This window comes from Bubalus bubalis, chromosome 5 (genome assembly GCF_019923935.1).
Source record: "Bubalus bubalis isolate 160015118507 breed Murrah chromosome 5, NDDB_SH_1, whole genome shotgun sequence".
Classification (NCBI taxonomy): domain Eukaryota; kingdom Metazoa; phylum Chordata; class Mammalia; order Artiodactyla; family Bovidae; genus Bubalus; species Bubalus bubalis.
This window is the reverse complement of record NC_059161.1, coordinates 82,715,399-82,733,739: the sequence shown is the minus strand read 5'-3', so window position 1 is coordinate 82,733,739 and position 18,341 is coordinate 82,715,399. Positions and strand designations below refer to the sequence as shown.

Sequence of the window (18,341 nt, the reverse complement as noted above, 5' to 3'; positions counted from 1 at the left end):
CCTATTATGGGTTCAGTACCGGGGTACAAAGATAAGATACAGTCCTTTGGTCGTGGGTGGACGTGGGAAACATTGATGAAGGCAGTGGAAAGATAGAAGCTCCCAGTTATAAGAAGATTAAGTACTAAGAATATAATGTACGTGACATATATAATTAACATCACTGTATGTAATATATGGGCTTCCCTGATGGCTTAGCAGGTAAAGAATCCATCTGCAATGCAGGAGACCTGGGTTCAATCTCTGGGTCGGAAGATCTGGAGTTGGGAATGACTACCCACTCCAGTATTCTTGCCTGAAGAGTCCCATGGACAGAGGAGTATAGCGGGCCATAGTCCAAAGTGTTGCAAAGAGTTGGACACAACTGAGCAGGCATGCAATGCCACGTCTTATATAAAATCTGTTAAAAGTAAATCTTATGTGAGTTCTCATCACAAAGAAAATATTTTTTTTCTTTTTTAAAAATTTTACCTCTATATGAGATGATGGATGTTCACTAAACCTACTGTGATAATCGTTTCATGATTTATGTTAAGTCAAATCATTATGTTTTATACCTTAAACTTATATAGGCTGTATGTCAATTATATCTCAATAAAACTGGGGAAAGAATAAAATGTAAAGGAAGAAAAAGACCCAGTCCCTCTGCCTAAATGATATGTTAATCTAGTGGGAGAGAGGACATAAATATAGCTACTGAGAATGTGAAAATGATGTTAAGGAAGCAGAAAGAAGGGAAATTAAGGAGGCTGTCCCAGAACCTGCAAAGAACATGCAGGATTTTGACAAGGAGGGGAAGACAGTGATCTGAGTAGAAGTGAGAGTGTGAGCAGAAAGCTGCAGTAATGAATGCACGTGTGTCCTCAGGAGAGACTCCAACAGACCGTCCCCTGTGGCACTGGAGCTGGGAATGACATGGAGAGTGTGAGTTGCGACCAGACTGCAAAGGACTGGAAAGCCATTCTCAATCTTTTATTTATTCATTTTTTTAATGATCCGTTTGTATTTACTCGGCTGTCCCGGGTCTCAGGTTGCAGCACGCAGGGCCTTCTGTCTTCCTTTGTGGCACTCTGGATTTTAGTTGCAGCATGCAAAATCAGCTGAGGGACACAAACTCTTAGTTGCGGCATGGCTTGTGGAACCTAGTTCCCTGACCAAGGGTGGAACCTGGGACCCCTGCACTGGGAGCATGGAATCTTAACCACTGGACCACTAGGGAAGTGCCCCATTTTTACTTCTTGCTGAAAGAAGTGATAAGGCAGTGACAACCTTGAGCAGCTGGGGCAGGACTGGACCCAGAGTTTTAGGAGCTTAACTCTGGTTAGGTTTAGTCAGGAGAGGATGGAGTCTGAGTTTGCAATTAGAAGTCTCTTGCAGCTGGGTAGGTGAGAGAGGGTGGAGCCTTATCTGACTCTAAGCCCCAGCCACAAACAGGACAGCTCTCAGAGGTAGAATCAAAAGAACTCGGCATTCTAACCCTAAGCAAATAGTTTAGGTATTACTTAAATACATAGTTAATAGTATGAGTAATTCCTTGTCAAGTTGCTAAGCTCCTAGAGTTAAGGAGGTGTCTTCTGGGCTCTACTTCTCTCAACAAGGTGCCCGTGATAGTCAAACAAGTGGCTCTTGACAAATCCTTATTAAATGGGAGGGTCATAACCAGGGTCTCCAGTGAGACAGACAGAACTCTTGCGCCTCTCAAAAGTGCTATATTTTAAGGATAAGGCTGTCGCAAAGGAATGTAATGACATATGCAAGAACCAAAGCTTTGTTTAGCATTTTTGTTCAAAAGATAATCCTTATAGCTTAAATAAGAATGTGCCTTAATCACCAAGCCTGGGTCATAAAGACTGAAATCTAAATGTACTTGTGGGATTTCAAGCACTGATGAATAGGCAGTCATGCAGGCAGGAAAAAGTGTTGGTTCAAAAACAAGTTATTAGCTTGCCTAGGTCATGGAATTTGGGGGCAGACAGCCACGGGACATGAAGGAACATTAGGGGACAATTGAAATGCTTTGAGGATACTGGTTCCATGAAGGTGTATGTTGGTCAGACAAATGCATTCCTATTATTGTATATAAATTATGACACGTCTATATATCAAGCTGATATAAAAATAAGTGATTAGAACCAAAATGAAAAGTGTTACTAGAGTCTGATTCAGCAATCAGATTATTTCAAATTATCTTCCCCCAGATATCTATTCTGTATAAATTCATGTCTGTTTATAAAAGCCAGTTTATAGCAATTTAGTACAGTCCACATTTTCTGTGTGCCGTGGACAGACCAGATCCTGTGTAGCCGCTGAAGGGTGGAAGGTGAATGTCACAGAGAAGGCCCTGCCCTGACAGGGTCAGCACCCCTGCCACGTGAGACCCCAAAGTAAGAGCAGTGCTCTTGTAGGTTCGAGAAGCTCAGGGAGCTTGCTCTCACAAGGAGAGGAGACAATGTTTTTTAAAGACCAGATTAAAAAAATCTCAGCAATCTTGCTGTGTTGACCGCTCTGGCCATTTGGTTTTGGTGCTGTTTCTAACACCTTTAACAATCTCAACTATCAAGCTGAGTTATTCTGACACTAGGTGAGATCCTCGCAGATGATCCTGGCAGTGGACGTTATTTCTTGCTGAGATGTAAAAGCCTTGCTGTAAAGTATACGTGTGAACTCTCAACACGTAACTAAATGGCATGAATCTGCTGTGTTAAGTTTTCATCCCATCCAGAAGATTCCAGTAGCTCGTCATCATCAGGTTTAATGTGGACTTTTCCTTTGCTAACTGCCCAGGGATGCCGAGGTCCAGCGATTTAATGGCCAGTTGGAGGAGAGGATGAGCCCTTTGAAAACAGAAATGAAACCAACACCAATTAATTTAATTTGCAAATAAAAAATAGTGCTGGAAGATCATTTTAGATCTCAGTGGACCTAGGTTCTATCATTTTAAAAATGAAGACACCTGAGACCCAACAAGGTTAAGCTACACGAGTGTACTTGGGTTACAAGCACGGTCTCCTGTCTTTGAGCGCTGGACCACATTGAGACCACAATGCTCTCATTTTACACTCTGACGTTTATATGCAGTCCGTTTGTTTATTGTTTAGTCACTAAGTCATATACAACTCTTTTGTGACCCCATGGACTGCATGCAGCCTGCCAGGTTCCTCTGTCCGTGGAATTTTCCAGGCAAGAATACTGGAGTGGGTTGCCATTTCCTTCTCCATACAACCCATGCCCCCCATCCAAATAATCTATTTCCATTTGGCCCAAATGAGAGGAACCTAACTTCCACTTAGAAACCTTCAAAAGAAGTGAATATAGAAGCCCTTGGAACCCTCACCCCCCACCCCAGGATTTCACAGCCTTCCCTCCTGGGAACTTGTATGTGCTATTTCTTTCCTCCCAGCCCACTCCACAAAATGCCACTACCTATTACTTCCTTGAACAGATTGGGATTTTAGTCATTCTCTTTTTACTTGATTTTAATCCTCTGAAGGCCTGCCTGCTCCATTTGCTACAGTTAACGTGCAGAAACTTCACATGCAATGAAAATCATACTTGGTAGTCGGGCATTTCAGCATCTTAAGAAGCTAAATAGCTCCATCCTCATTAAATTAGGTGCAAATTGGAGAGGAGAATTACATACTGAAAAACATAAATGCAAAACGATGGGTTAATGTTTTACCTTAATATAATATGTCGTGACATGCAGTGAGAGCATGAGGCCAATTAGCAAGCGAGTCTTCTGCTCAGGTTCAGATTTTCTGCCAGGTACGTAGGGAAAGGATCGAGATTTGAAGGATGGCATTTATCAAACACCCTTGGATAGAAAGTTTCCATTTTAGTGACAGGACATGCGTTCATTTAACAAAAACCACCCCTATCGCATAGTAATACAGCAGAGACCCAAGGGCTCCACCAAAATTATTGCCTGCACGTTGGCATTTATGCATCTGACTTCATTGCTAGAAACTAATGAAATGTTTCAATTGTGTCTAAATTGGAGTTTTAATACATTCCAAAAATATATCCTGCTCTTGTCTTCAGCTACCAGATCAAAAGTGACACCTCTGAGCAGGTGTGTGGCTTGGGTGCCCTACCCCCACCTTTTCTAGTGCGGCTTTCATGTCAGTCTGACTGGTACAGAAAGGTGAGGTCAACCATGACTCTCCCTGCTCCTCCTGGTGTGCATGCCCAGGATACCGTCAGAAATAGTGTATGGGGGGCAGGGACTTGGGGTCAGCAACGTGTGGGACAGGGGATGGTTTTCTGCTGTGCTAAAGCAGAAAAACCCTGTTACCAAGTTTTAAATTAACAGAACCTGCCCAAAGGGGAGCCGTGGTCTTTGCGTCACTGATTGATGTCAGCCTTGTAAACGTAGGGCTCCTGCCACAGGGCTGGATGCTCAGAGAACACCGCTCTCCTGCATGGGTGTCTGTGCAGAGCTGAAGGCTGGGCGAGAAATCTGCAGGCTGGGAACACAGGAATATTTTTAGATTTCAGCTCTCGGTCCCGGTGAAGGACACACAGGCAGCCATGAGAAGCACCTCGCCTTTGGGTCTTGCTGCCACAGAGAGCGCCAGGGCACAAACCCAGCCCCTGCCTCTCCCAGCTCAGCGGGTTGGAGCACACTGGCTTTCAGAACAGAGTCAGAAATTGCTTTATTCCTGCCTGGTCTTCAAGCCTGAAGAGGAAGCTTATCCAGAAGCAGAGCTCCTGGAAAGAGGACTTTGTCCCTCGTGCTTACCTAAAAATGCTTGCGGCAATGGGCAGATCGCCCAGCCCTCAGCTTGTGCGTCTCTGAAGGGGGTGATCTTGTTGGCCAGTGTTCAGATGAAAGGTCCTGCGTGGATATCCTGCCACGCCTTATTTGTTGGGGATAGTGGTGTTCCATATGCTGGCGGGGAGTCAAATTCCCAGGGAATATGTGATTTGAAAACCCATGTGGTATATTTGGGCTTCCCTTGTGGCTCAGTTGGTAAAGAATCTACCTATAATGCAGGAAACCCAGGTTTGATTCCTAGGGGAAGATACCCTGGAGAAAGAAATGGTAACCCACTCCAGTATTCTTGGTCTTCCCTGGTGGCTCAGACAGTCAAGAATCTGCCTGCAATTCGGTAGACCTAGGTTCTATCCCTGGGTCAGAAAGATCCCCTGGAGAAGAGAATGACAACCCATTCCGGTATTCTTCCCTGGAAAATCCCCTGGACAGTGGAGTGTGGCAGGCTACAGTCCATGGGTTTGCACAAAGTCAGACACAACTAAGCAACTAACAAGGAAGGAAGTGGTATATTTATGTCAATCGCCGGTGTGTTTCCATGAATTCATCTTTGTGCCCTTTGAGAGGTGTCCCAAGGCCATCAGATCGGTCAGGGCAGCTTCTAGGACATAGTCACTCAGACACTCAGGCAGGGTTATTCTCTTTCAGGTAAAAGCTTGATCACCTCTGCAGTCCTCCATGTATTCACCCCAGGAGTGTATGATGGATAATTTAGTCTTGCAGCCACTTCTAAAAATAGCCAGAAAGCATCCCTAAAGCTTTGCTTTGGGGCCTTATTTCAAGGGGCAGCAAGGAAATAGGAATGACTTCTTGTTTTTAATCCCAGCACCAATAAAATCAGAGGTTGGTGTTTATATATCACAGGGTGATGGTTTTGAAAGAGAAATAAAAGTAAATGATGAAACTTTGGGGAAAATGGCCTCTCTGGAATGGAACCAAGGGCAGACTCTCAATGTTGACCTTTTGGTTAAAGCCACATAATGCAGTTTATGTCATTCCCTCCAGATACGTGATTTTATTGGTTTGCTGGGAATTTTGGCTTAAGGGAAATTGTACGCTGAGGGAATAAAATGTTTACCTCTTATTAATGCCAAAGGCCTGTCCCCATGGTGAGATGGTATAAGAGAAAACAGCACATATGTAGGTCCTCCCTCTAAGAGCTTATATTCTAAGGATCTGTGATTCACAAAAGACATTTTCAGGTAGCTGTCATACTGTCTTCATTAAGAGCATTTAGGACAACATGATGCTTTTCCACCCATGAAGTTGTTCTATTTTGCTTATAAACTATAACTCCTAGAGACTTGGAGGCTTATAATAAACCATTTTGAAGTGCTGAGACCCTAGGATAAAAATAGTATAATCAATCTTCAGAACCAAAAGTTGATCCAATCATCATTCACTGATTCGTTGGTTGTTAATGGACATTTCCTGGTTTGTATGTTTTAGCTTTAGTATATATTAAGGTAAAATGACATTTTGATAACAAAGTGCATTTCTTTGAGTCATAGAACTAGAAACCACCCTCTGACAAAATCTCTCCCTTCTTTGTTGGGATGCTCTAGGCTTGCTGGCCATTGGATTTCTTTTCTTTTTCTTTTTTTTTTTTTTTCTTTATATTCCCTTACGATCACATCCATTTATGGCTCTGCTGGTTCTCTGAATGCTGATGACCTTTCAAAATATAACTCCAGTTTGGACATCTCCTCTGATCTCCAGCCTCCTATACAAACTTTCTACTTGAATCTCCACTTAAATATAAAATGCCCATCTCACACTCAGTCTATATCCCAATGGGGCCCATGATCTTTTGATCAGATTTTAGTCCTCCTTCAGCCCTCTTCATGGCATGTGTGTGTGCTAAGTCACTTCAGTTGTGTCCAACTCTGCAATCCTATAGACTGTAGTCCACCAGGCTCCTCTGTCCATAGGATTCTCCAGGCAAGAACACTGGAGTGGGTTACCATTTCCTCCTCCAGGGGAATCTTTCCAACCCAGGGATCAAACCCAAGTCTCTCACGTCTTCTGCATTGGCAAGCGGATTCTTTATCACTGGTGCCACCTGGGAAGCCCTTCATGGTAGCTGATGAAAACCTCATCTTTTCAGTGGCTCAGACAAAAACCCAATAGTCATTCTGGGATCTTCTCTGACATTTACATCCATGCCCTGCCAGCTCCACCTATTCTCCCCATCTCCGAATTCTGAATTCATTTGGGCCCCTCACTTCTCACTCCTGCCTGTTCAGAGTACACCTGGAGCCTGACTGCCTCTCACCCCCAGCTCCACCGTCTGTCCCAGCTGCCCTTATCACTGCCCGTCTTCCTGCAGGGACTGCCAGCAGGTCTCCTCTTCCTGTCTTTTTGCTTGTTTCTACATTTTATTGGGGCATAGTTGCTTCACAATGTTGTCCTATTTAATAATTAATATTAATAGCTTCTACTGTTCAGCAAAGTGAATTAGCTATATATAAACATATATCCCCTCTTTTTTGAATTTCCTTCCCATTCAGGTTACCACAGAGCACCGAATAGGGTTCCCCAAGCTATCCAGTAGGTTCTCGTTAGTTATCTATTTTGTACATAGCATCAACAGCGTGTATATGTCCATCCTAGTCCCAATTTATCCCACCCCAACTCCCCATTTGTCCCCTTAACATCCATACATTTGTTTTCTATGTCTGCAGCTCTGTTTCTCTATTGCAGATAAGATCATCTGTACCATATTTCTAGATTCCACGTATATGCATTAATATCCAATATTTGTTTTTCTCTTTCTGACTCACTTCACTCTAGGTCCATCCACACCCCTACAAATGGCCCAATTTCATTTCTTTTATGGCTGAGTAATATTCCATTGTATATATATGCTGTATCTGTTTTATCCATTCCTCTCTTGATGTCGACTTCGGTTGCCTGTGTGTCTTGGCTGTTGTACATAGCGCTGCTCTGGACACTGGGAGGCCCGTGTCTTTTCTGCCTTCTGTCTTGCTGTTCTGTTCAGCACCAGCCGCCTGAGCGCCTGTGAATAGCTGAGTCACATCACGTGCCTCCTTCTCAGAGCCACCAGGCCTCCCACCTCACCACCGGGACCATCGCCCGTGAAATCTGCCCCATGCTGTCAGCGCCCTGCTCTCGCCTCCCCACTCTTACGCCTCCCCCTCCTCCCCCCGCCTCCCCCCGCCTCCCCCGCCTCCTCCTCCTCCCTCCACCTCCCCCTCCTCCTCTCGCGTCTCACCTTCTCCTCCCGCTTCTCCCTCCCCACGCATCCCCTTCCTCCTCCCACGTCTCCCTCCTCCCGCGTCCCCCTCCTCCCCCCGCGTCTCTCCTCCTCCAGCATCTCCTTACCCCCGCGTCCCCTTCCTCCTCCCACGTCTCCCTCCTCCCACGTCTCCCTCCTCCCGCGTCCCCCTCCTCCCCCCGCGTCTCTCCTCCTCCAGCATCTCCTTACCCCCGCGTCCCCTTCCTCCTCCCACGTCTCCCTCCTCCCACGTCTCCCTCCTCCCGCGTCCCCCTCCTCCCCCCGCGTCTCTCCTCCTCCAGCATCTCCTTACCCCCGCGTCTCCTTCCTCCTCCCACGTCTCCCTCCTCCCACATCTCCTTCCTCCTGTGTCCCCTTCCTCCCCCCATGTCTCCCTCCTCACCCAGTCTCCCTCCTCCCCCGCCTCTCTCCTCCTCCTCCCACGTCTCCCTCCCACTGCGTCCCCTTCCTCCTCCCACGTCTCCCTCCTCCCGCGTCTGCCTCCTCCTGCCTCTCTCGCCTCCCGCATCTCCCTCCTCCCACGTCCTCCTCTTCCCGTGTCTCCCTCCTCCCGCATCCCCCTCCTCCCGCGTCCCTCTCCTCCCGCGTCTCCCTCCTCCCACATCTCCCTCCTCCCACCTCTCTCTCCTCCTGCGTCCCTCTCCTCCTGTGTCTCCCTCCTCCCATATCTCCCTCCTCCCGCATCTCCCTCCTCCCACGTCCTCCTCTTCCCATGTCTCCCTCCTCCCGCATCCCCTTCCTCCCTCATCCCCCTCCTCCCACGTCTCCCTCCTCCCACCTCTCTCTCCTCCCGCGTCTTCCTCGTCCCACGTCTCCCTCCTCCCGTGTCTCTCTCCCTCCATGTGTTTCTCCTCGGCTCTGGTTATGCCGATGCGCTCCCGCATCTCTTCAGTCACACCAGCCTGACTCACGAACGCCCCTGCTCCCGGGGGTCCCCACCTGCCGTCTCTTCCCCAGATGTCTGCGCTGCCCCCTCCTCCCCTCCTTTGCATCTTCACTCAAGTGCAAACTTCCCACCGCTGTATTGAAATAACCACTGCCTTCCCTCCAGCTCCCAACCTCCCTCTCCCCCAGCACTCATGATCCCCCCACTCATGGCTTCATTTTTCTCCCTTTTCCTCCCCCACATCCCATATATTTTTACAGATTAATTGTTCTTGTTCATGTCTTATTTACACTCAACAGAATGTAATATTTTCCTTCATGAAATGTCAGACCCTTACCATTTTGGGACTCTCTAGCCCCTAGAATAATGTCTGATAGATTCTAGATAAAAATGTTTCAAAGTAATTAATTCATTAATTTATATTTCTCTTTCTGTGGCACATCTTGATCCTTATACTTATTGGCATCTTAGAGTTTAAACTCATGGGATTCTTTAATATATTAAGAAGACTCAACTATTTCTTTTTTCTTTTTTTAAGGCTCCTGGCTTGTTTATTAGAAAATATATGGTAATCCTCAATAGAATAGTTTCAGATGGGGATTATAAATATATAAAGAAATTGGTCGAGGGTTTGAATAATTATAGCCTATATATTCTTTCTTCTTTCCAAATCATTTTCATCTTATTTGACATAGGCAGGTAAGAAAGAATGTGACTTCTGGAAACCACAAGAGCCAAAAGAATTGAAGTCAGTCTCTCTAACGTGATCAAGACAGCTAGTCAGTTATTTGAAAACATTAGTTAAAGACTTATAGCAGCGTGACGCCTGCAAGGCATTCTGCTTTAGATCCAGCTCTTTCTGATATTCGAGGCCAGTGTTTTCCATTTCTTTACCGTTTGGTCTGGGTGTATATATTTTACAAGCTGAACTTGCTGTGGGACCAAAGCTGTAGGAACCTTGCTACAGCTCCCGTGCTCCTTTGCATGTCCCTTAGACAGTTGGCAGAGCCGTCCTCCTCTGCAGAGGGCGTCCGGCCACGCCCCTGTTCACTCCCGCCCTCTGTCTCCCGCAGGTGTCAACAGGAAGGTCGTGTACTCCCTGGCCGACTCGGCCGATGGGTTCTTCTCCGTGGACAGCTCGTCTGGCATCGTCGTCCTGGAGCGCCCACTGGACCGAGAGCAGCAGTCCTCCTACACCCTTCGCGTGCAGGCCACCGACCAAAGCCCAGGCCGGGCGCTGTCCTCTCTGGCCACCATCAGCATCACCGTTCTGGATGTCAACGACAACCCCCCTGTGTTCGAAAGGAGGGACTACCTGGTGTCGGTGCCTGAGGACACCTCCCCTGGCACCCAAGTCCTTGCTGTTTTTGCCACCAGCAAAGATATAGGCACAAATGCTGAGATTACTTATCTCATCCGGTCTGGAAATGAGCAGGGGAAATTTAGGATCAATCCAAAGACAGGTGGGTAAACAGCAACGTACTTAGCATGCAAGGCTATGCCATACCCTGCTTCTCCTCCTAGCCCTTTCTAATCAATCATCCTTCTAAGTGGACCAACAAATCTCCTAGCAGGACCTACACCCAGACTCCAGAGTGCCCTATGATGCTCTGTTCTAAGGATGAAGTGAAGTTGCTCAGTCATGTCCGACTCTTTGCAACCCCATGAACCTGTCAGGCTCCTCTGTCCATGGGATTCTCCAGGCAAGAATACTGGAGTGGGTTGCCATTTCCCTCTCCAGGGGCTAGAATCAAACACAGTGGCCATTCCAGCTGGCTGGGTGCTGAGTTGAGAAGGTCTCAAGGTGACCACGCTGATCACTCTTTAATGTCTGCCTTGGGAGGTGACCAGAGACCCACAGCCTGAGTGCGGACAGGCCAAGTGGAGGCGAATCTCCAGGAGCACTTCACACAGAGAGACATACAGCCCAAGTTAACACAACAAGCCAACAGAAAAGAGAGATACCCAATCAAACCCTTAGGCTCCGTCTGCAAATACTATCTCCCCATCTTGAACCACACTACTCCTCCTGAGCTTTCCTATCTGAAAAATCCTAGGGCAAACCTACAGGCCAAGGATTTGCCCCGTGAGCCCACAGCATGGAGTTGAAATTCGGCAGGGGGCATCCTTAGAAATTCCCTCGTGGCTCAGCCAGTCAGGAGTCTGCCTGCAATGCAAGAGACCCAGGTTCGACTTCTGGGTACATCCCACTCCAGTATTCTTGCCTGGAACATCCCATGAATGGAGGCAGCTGGTCCATGGAGTCGCAAAGAGCTGAACGTGACTGAGCCACTAACATGTTCGCTTTCACTCCTCCTGGCCAGAGCACTTCCATTTCTCACCATAACCTTTGCAAACTCGGGGTATGATGTGGCATCCCCTGGGGAAAAGATATCTAGAGAGAAACCAAGAGAACAAAAATAGAACCCCAGGGCTTTCTTTTCCTGAGGGAGTTAATATGAATTAAGGCTACTTTGAGTAAATGAAGATGGATATTCAGAAAAAAGTTTGGCTGATCTTTGAAAAGTAAACATGCTCATCCTTGTATTTTCATAGTGTTTATATCAATGTTCTCCAAGCTCTTTCATCAGTTCAGTTCAGTTCACTTCAGTCGCTCAGTCATGTCCAACTCTTTGCGACCCCATGAATCGCAGCACGCCAGGCCTCCCTGTCCATCACCAACTCCTGGAGTTCACCCAGACTCACATCCATCGAGTCAGTGATGCCATCCAGCCATCTCATCCTCTGTCGTCCCCTTCTCCTCCTGCCCCCAATCCCTCCCAGCATCAGAGTCTTCTCCAATGAGTCAACTCTTCTCATGAGGTGGCCAAAGTACTGGAGTTTCAGCTTTGGCATCATTCCTTCCAAAGAAATCCCAGGGCTGATCTCCTTCAGAATGGACTGGTTGGATCTCCTTGCAGTCCAAGGGATTCTCAAGAGTCTTCTCCAACACCACAGTTCAAAAGCCTCAATTCTTCAGTGCTCAGCCTTCTTCACAGTCCAACACTCACATCCATACATGACCACAGGAAAAACCATAGCCTTGACTAGACAGACCTTTGTTGACAAAGTAATGTCTCTGCTTTTGAATATGCTATCTAGGTTGGTCATAACTTTCCTTCCAAGGAGTAAGCGTCTTTTAATTTCATGGCTGCAGTCACCATCTGCAGTGATTTTGGAGCCCAAAAAGATAAAGTCTGACACCATTTCCACTGTTTCCCCATCTATTTTCCATGAAGTGATGGGACCAGATGCCATGATCTTCATTTTCTGAATGTTGAGCTTTAAGCCAACTTTTTCACTCTCCACTTTCACTTTCATCAAGAGGCTTTTTAGTTCCTCTTCACTTTCTGCCATAAGGGTGGTATCATCTGCATATCTGAGGTTATTGATATTTCTCCCAGCAATCTTGATTCCAGCTTGTGCTTCTTCCAGCCCAGCATTTCTCATGATGTACTCTGCATATAAGTTAAATAAGCAGGGTGACAATATACAGCCTTGATGTACTCCTTTTCCTATTTGGAACCAGTCTGTTGTTCCATGTCCAGTTCTAACTGTTGCTTCCTGACCTGCATACAGATTTCTCAAGAGGCAGGTCAGGTGGTCTGGTATTCCCATGTCTTTCAGAATTTCCCACAGTTTATTGTGATCCACACAGTCAAAGGCTTTGGCATAGTCAATAAAGCAGAAATAGATGTTTTTCTGGAACTCTCTTGCTTTTTCCATGATCCAGCGGATGTTGGCAATTTGATCTCTGGTTCCTCTGCCTTTTCTAAAACCAGCTTGAACATTAGGAAGTTCACGGTTCACATATTGCTGAAGCCTGGCTTGGAGAATTTTGAGCATTACTTTCCTAGCGTGTGAGATGAGTGCAATTGTGCAGTAGTTTGAGCATTCCTTGGCATTGCCTTTCTTTGGGATTGGAATGAAAACTGACCTTTTCCAGTCCTGTGGCCACTGCAGAGTTTTCCAAATTTGCTGGCATATTGAGTGCAGCACTTCACAGCATCATCTTTCAGGATTTGGAATAGCTCAACTGGAATTCCATCACCTCCACTAGCTTTGTTCGTAGTGATGCTTTCTAAGGCCCACTTGACTTCACATTCCAGGATGTCTGGCTCTAGGTCAGTGATCACACCATTGTGATTATCTGGGTTGTGAAGACCTTTTTTGTACAGTTCTTCTGTGTATTCTTGCCATCTCTTCTTAATATCTTCTGCTTCTGTTAGGTCCATACCATTTCTGTCCTTTATCGAGCCCATCTTTGCATGAAATGTTCCCTTGGTATCTCTGATTTTCTTGAAGAGATCTCTAGTCTTTCCCATTCTGTTGTTTTCCTCTATTTCTTTACATGGATCCCTGAAGAAGGCTTTCTCATCTCTTCTTGCTATTCTTGGGAACTCTCCATTCAGATGTTTATATCTTTCCTTTTCTCCTTTGCTTCTTGCTTCTCTTCTTTTCACAGCTATTTGTAAGGCCTCCCCAGACAGCCATTTTGCTTTTTTGCATTTCTTTTCCATGGGGATGGTCTTGATCCCTGTCTCCTGTACAGTGTCACGAACCTCATTCCATAGCTCATCAGGCACTCTATCTATCAGATCTAGTTCCTTAAATCTATTTCTCACTTCCACTGTATAATCATAAGGGATTTGATTCATGGACCTGACATTCCAGGTTCCTATGCAATATTGCTCTTTACAGCATCAGACCTTGCTTCTATCACCAGTCACATCCACAGCTGGGTATTCTTTTTGCTTTGGCTCCATCCTTTCATTCTTTCTGGCTATTCTCATTTGTTTACCTCCCCCCTCCCATGAATGAGCAAGGCAGTCCCTTATTCACAGATAAGAAAAGTCAGTCTCTGACACCTTCTGGCCATTGGACATAATCCCCTTGTCTCTCAAGGAATATGCGCTTCTTGAGCCAGAGGGTAAAGAAGGTCCATTTTCTGTTGGATAATCCAGTAAGTATGAACAAGAAACTATCATAATTAGCAGCACTGTCATCTAATATGGCAAATATGCCAGACTCCTGTTATTTACCGATTCCTGCTAGTTATCTCCCCCTTTTTCCATATGAGAAAATCAGCTTCAGGGAGGTTAAATAATTCCTCCAGTGAGAGTAAGTGGGGATGGGAGTGGGGAATCCAGAATTTGAATTCAGATCTTCCTGACTCTGGGATACATTCTCTAACCTCTACGTAACACAGCTATGCCACGAGGGTGAAAAAATTGGAGGAGATATAGTCCCTGCCCTTAGAATGGGAGGGTGAAAACTAATGAAAGGATTGCAGTAGCTGCTTTTCCCAGCAGTAACCCTGCTTATTAAGGTCATTATTTCAAATTAAAATGTGTGGGAGTTTTCCTCATTTAAATATGTGTTAGCCTTCGCTTGTCTAGTTATGGCCATTGTATATGAATACCATGAGGAGTGGTTAAGTACTGTTTAAATATGGCTCTGGATAACGAGACTGGGATGTAAAATAAAGCACTAGAGGTGGTAATTGCTAAGAAAACTTAATTATGGCAAGAAAGAGGCCCTTGTTATGAGTATGACTTCTGCTTTTCACCTTAAGTAGAGGCAGCCTTAGCTGCTAGAGACGCTGCCTGTCTGGAAAGAGAATGAACGAAATGTACTCACCTTGATCTCAGTGACTGTTCTCCAGGTGAAAGTGTTAGTTGTTCAGCCGTGTCCAACTGCGACCCCATGGACTGTAGCCCCCCAAGCTCCTCTGTCCATGGGATTCTCCAGGCGAGAATACCGGAGAGGATAGCCGTTCCCTTCTCCAGGGGATCTTCCCTACCCAGGGGTTGAACCCAGGTCTCCTGCATTGCAGGCGGGTTCTTTACCATCTGAGTCACCAGGGAAATGCCCTTGAGAACTTTCCTGCAAACGGCACAGTGATCAACTACCAACTGCTGAACTCAGGACTAGGTTGCCCACCAGAAAGGACTAGGATGGATGGGAAAGAGAACTCAGGGAGCCCGTTGTGAGGGTGCCATCCAGCTAGCTGCTTTCACCTTTTTTATCTGCTTAAATAACTGTACCATGAGTGTTGGGCTTCCCTGATAACTCAGTTGGCAAAGAATCCACCTGCAGTGCAGGAGACCCCGGTTCGATTCCTGGGTAGGGAAGATCAACTGGAGAAGGGATAGGCTACCCACTCCAGTATTCTTGGGCTTCCCCTGTGGTTCAGCTGGTAAAGAATCTGCCTGCAATGCAGGAGACCTGGGTTGGGATGATCCCCTGGAGAAGGGAAAGGCTACCTACTCCAGTATTCTGGCCTGGAGAATTCCATGGACTGTATGGACCATGGGGTCGCAAAGAGTCTGACATGACTAAGTGACTTTCACTTTCACTTTCATGAGTGTTAGCTCTTCTCTGTAGTTGTGGACACTAAACTCACACTTCTTTTGGTTACAGATTCCCAAGTGTTTCCTTCTCCAGCATGTTACAGTATCCTTAATTTTCTTTGTCCTCTTTGTGACCTAAAAGTTTTAGATAAGCACATTGTGAGTAGGTAAGGCACCTTAGTGGGTAATTCAATTTAAGACTTAGGTGAAGTTCACAAGTATATACTAACTGGTCCTTCCCAGGTGGTGCTACTGGTAAAGAACCTGTCTGTGAATGCAGGAGATATAGAGACAGGGATTCAGTCCCTGGGTGGGGAAGATCCCCTGGAGGAGGAAATGGCAACCGACTCCAGTATTCTTTCCTGGAGAATCTCATGGACAGAGGAGCCTGGTGGGTTACAGTCCATAGTGTAGTACAGAATCGGACACAACAGAAGTGACTTAGCATGCACACACATACACTAACTGATGAGGGTTGAGGTCATAGAATCACATTGATGCATCTTGGCTCAGTCCCAGTCTGCCTGGGTCTTCTGGAGGAATCCTGGGGAGACATTTCCGGGGGCCACTTTCTCCTGCCCCTCTTCCCATAAGGGTGAATAATGCCAGAGATTTCCAGCTGCTTGAGGGATTCTGACACTGTTGCAGAAATAAACAAAGACTCGATTTCTTCAGTGTTGTGTCTGGTGGGTAGCTGTGTTTTAACTGACAGCGTTAATCAGACTTTGGGATGCTTTCAGCAGGCATTAAGTCAACAAATTCCTGAATATCTCAGAGTCTTGGCTGGAGACGATGTCACAGATATTACCATGATTGTGGAGCTGCTGACCAGAGTGTTTCTTTTTTTCCTGATTAAATCTAAAACTCCCCATTTTTCTTCAAAGGGGGTATTTCTGTATCTGAGGCCCTGGACTATGAATCATGCAGCAAGTTTTACCTGGTGGTGGAAGCGAAAGACGGCGGGACGCCTGCCCTCAGCGCTGTGGCCACTGTCGGCATCAACCTCACGGATGTGAACGACAGCCCTCCCGAGTTCAGCCAAGACGTGTACAGTGCTGTCATAAGTGAAGACGCTGCGGTTGGGGGCTCAGTCATTTTGGTAGGTGCCATTTCAGAGGTCTAGGTATTTTGGATGAATGGTCTTCAAGAGAGTGAAAAAGTGAGCAAAGTCCCTCTTGGATTCTCTTCACACTTTCTCCTTTCAGGCTCCCTTTGATCCCCAAGGAACTCTACTCAGACACCAGTCTTTCAGCTGCTCCTCCCCCCTTTTGTCTGTTAGAGAGGGTCTGATAAGTTCATTTACAGCAAAGGGTAGGCAATCTTTTACCACTTTCCTCCCAGGAGTAGATGTTTTTCAAGAAAACAAAACAGACCATGGAATTAATTCCTAATAGCTGCTATTAGTTTGTAACTTAGATGACAAGTCTAAGGACAGAAAAAAATTATTTTCACCTGCCTCACACCAAACACACACACACACACACACACACACACACACACACACACATACATACACACACACACACACACACACGCACACACACACACACACACACACACGGTAAGGCAGCTCCAAATAGGATCAAGCTTAAGATCGATTGGCCACTCTTAGAGGAGCTCTTTCTGGAAGCAACTTTTTTCTAATAGCAGTAAGAACATGTGTTAAGAGAACACAGGTTCTCTTAGATATGAAAGTTACATCGGGAAACAGGGAGCCCCATCCTCAGGACCCTCACCACCCCTAGGCTGGAGGGGTGCCTTCCTGGCTCCTGCAGCACCAGGTTGGGGATGTTCCTTCTTTATACCTCCCTGGTAGACCCTGCAGGCCCTCTCTCCTGGGGCCTGGAACTATATGAGACTATTTCTGTACATGCAAATGCCAAACCAGCAATGCAGAGCAGGAGACAGTGGGTCTGCATGTTAGCCGTGTGGAAAAGGAAGTTCTCTTGGACTTCCTTAACATGGAAGTGCATAGGTTTACAAAACATACAACTCAGTGGCAGAGATCATTGTTTTGCAGAATTGGGAAAGAATTACTGAAGTATCCCTATCAGTTAGTCTGGGGTCTGTCTTAACTGGCTCAAGGACTGAGGGAAATCAGGCCTAATAAGCATCAGGCTGCATTCAGATGAAAATGAAGAGAAATAAAATAACAGTTCCAGTAATGCTGCTTTCCTTCTTAGGTTAACCCAAAATCTCTCCCCCTGGGGCCTGATTGCTGGCACTGGTGAGCAATGCACCCAAGAAACCTGTCAGAGCAGTGCCCATTTGTGTAGACCTGGACCCTAAGAATAGACCTTTCCTGGGTCTCCCCTGTCATATCTTTGTTTTGTTTGTGTCCTGTGAAGCTAATAGCAGAAGATGCAGACAGCCAGCCCAATGCACAGATTCGTTTTTCCATTGTGAATGGAGACCGGGATAATGAATTTGCTGTGGATCCTGTCTTGGGACTTGTGAAAGTTAAGAAGAAATTGGACCGAGAACGGGTAAGCTAGTTCAGGCCTGCTCCCTTCCCATCCACGATCCCCACCCCCTTCACTGAAATCAGGCATGGATTCTGTGAGTATAAGTAGGGAGGTTCTCCATTCTAAATGGGCTTCCCAGGTGGCTCAGTGGTAAAGAATCTACCTGTCAATGCAGGAGCTGCAGAGACACGATTTTGATACCTGGGTTGGGACGATCCCTTGGAGAAGGAAATGGCAGCCCACTCCAGTATTCTTGCCTGGGAAATCCCATGGACAGAGGAGCCTGGCGGGCTACACAGGACACAGAACTGCTACCGTCCACGGGGTGGCAAAAAGTTGGACAGAGCTGAGCAACTGAGCATGCGAGCACTCTCCATTCTAAATAATGGGAGTAAATAGAAATGGGCTGAAATGCAGCAGGGAATATTTGCATTAAAACCTTTGAAAGAACTTGCTTCCAATAGATACTGATGGTTTCTTATTTAGGGAAGTTTTAAAGAAAAAGCAAAAGTGTATATTTCTGAATGGTTTGAATTTCTGTCCTTCCAAAGCAAGAAGGCAGAAAAGTACATTCAGCATTGGGATTCTGTGGTCCTGATTTCAT

The 18,341-nt window shown here is 46.2% G+C and overlaps 1 protein-coding gene across 1 annotated transcript in view; it reads left to right on the top strand.

Moving 5' to 3' along the window:
- The window catches only part of FAT3 (FAT atypical cadherin 3), a 688,930-nt gene that overhangs the window by 601,764 nt on the left and 68,825 nt on the right, over positions 1–18,341 (top strand). The window contains exons 14-16 of the mRNA XM_044943370.2: positions 9,993–10,382; positions 16,157–16,371; positions 17,621–17,758. Coding sequence (XP_044799305.2) covers positions 9,993–10,382; positions 16,157–16,371; positions 17,621–17,758 — 743 coding nt within the window. The remainder of the gene's footprint in view (positions 1–9,992; positions 10,383–16,156; positions 16,372–17,620; positions 17,759–18,341) is intronic.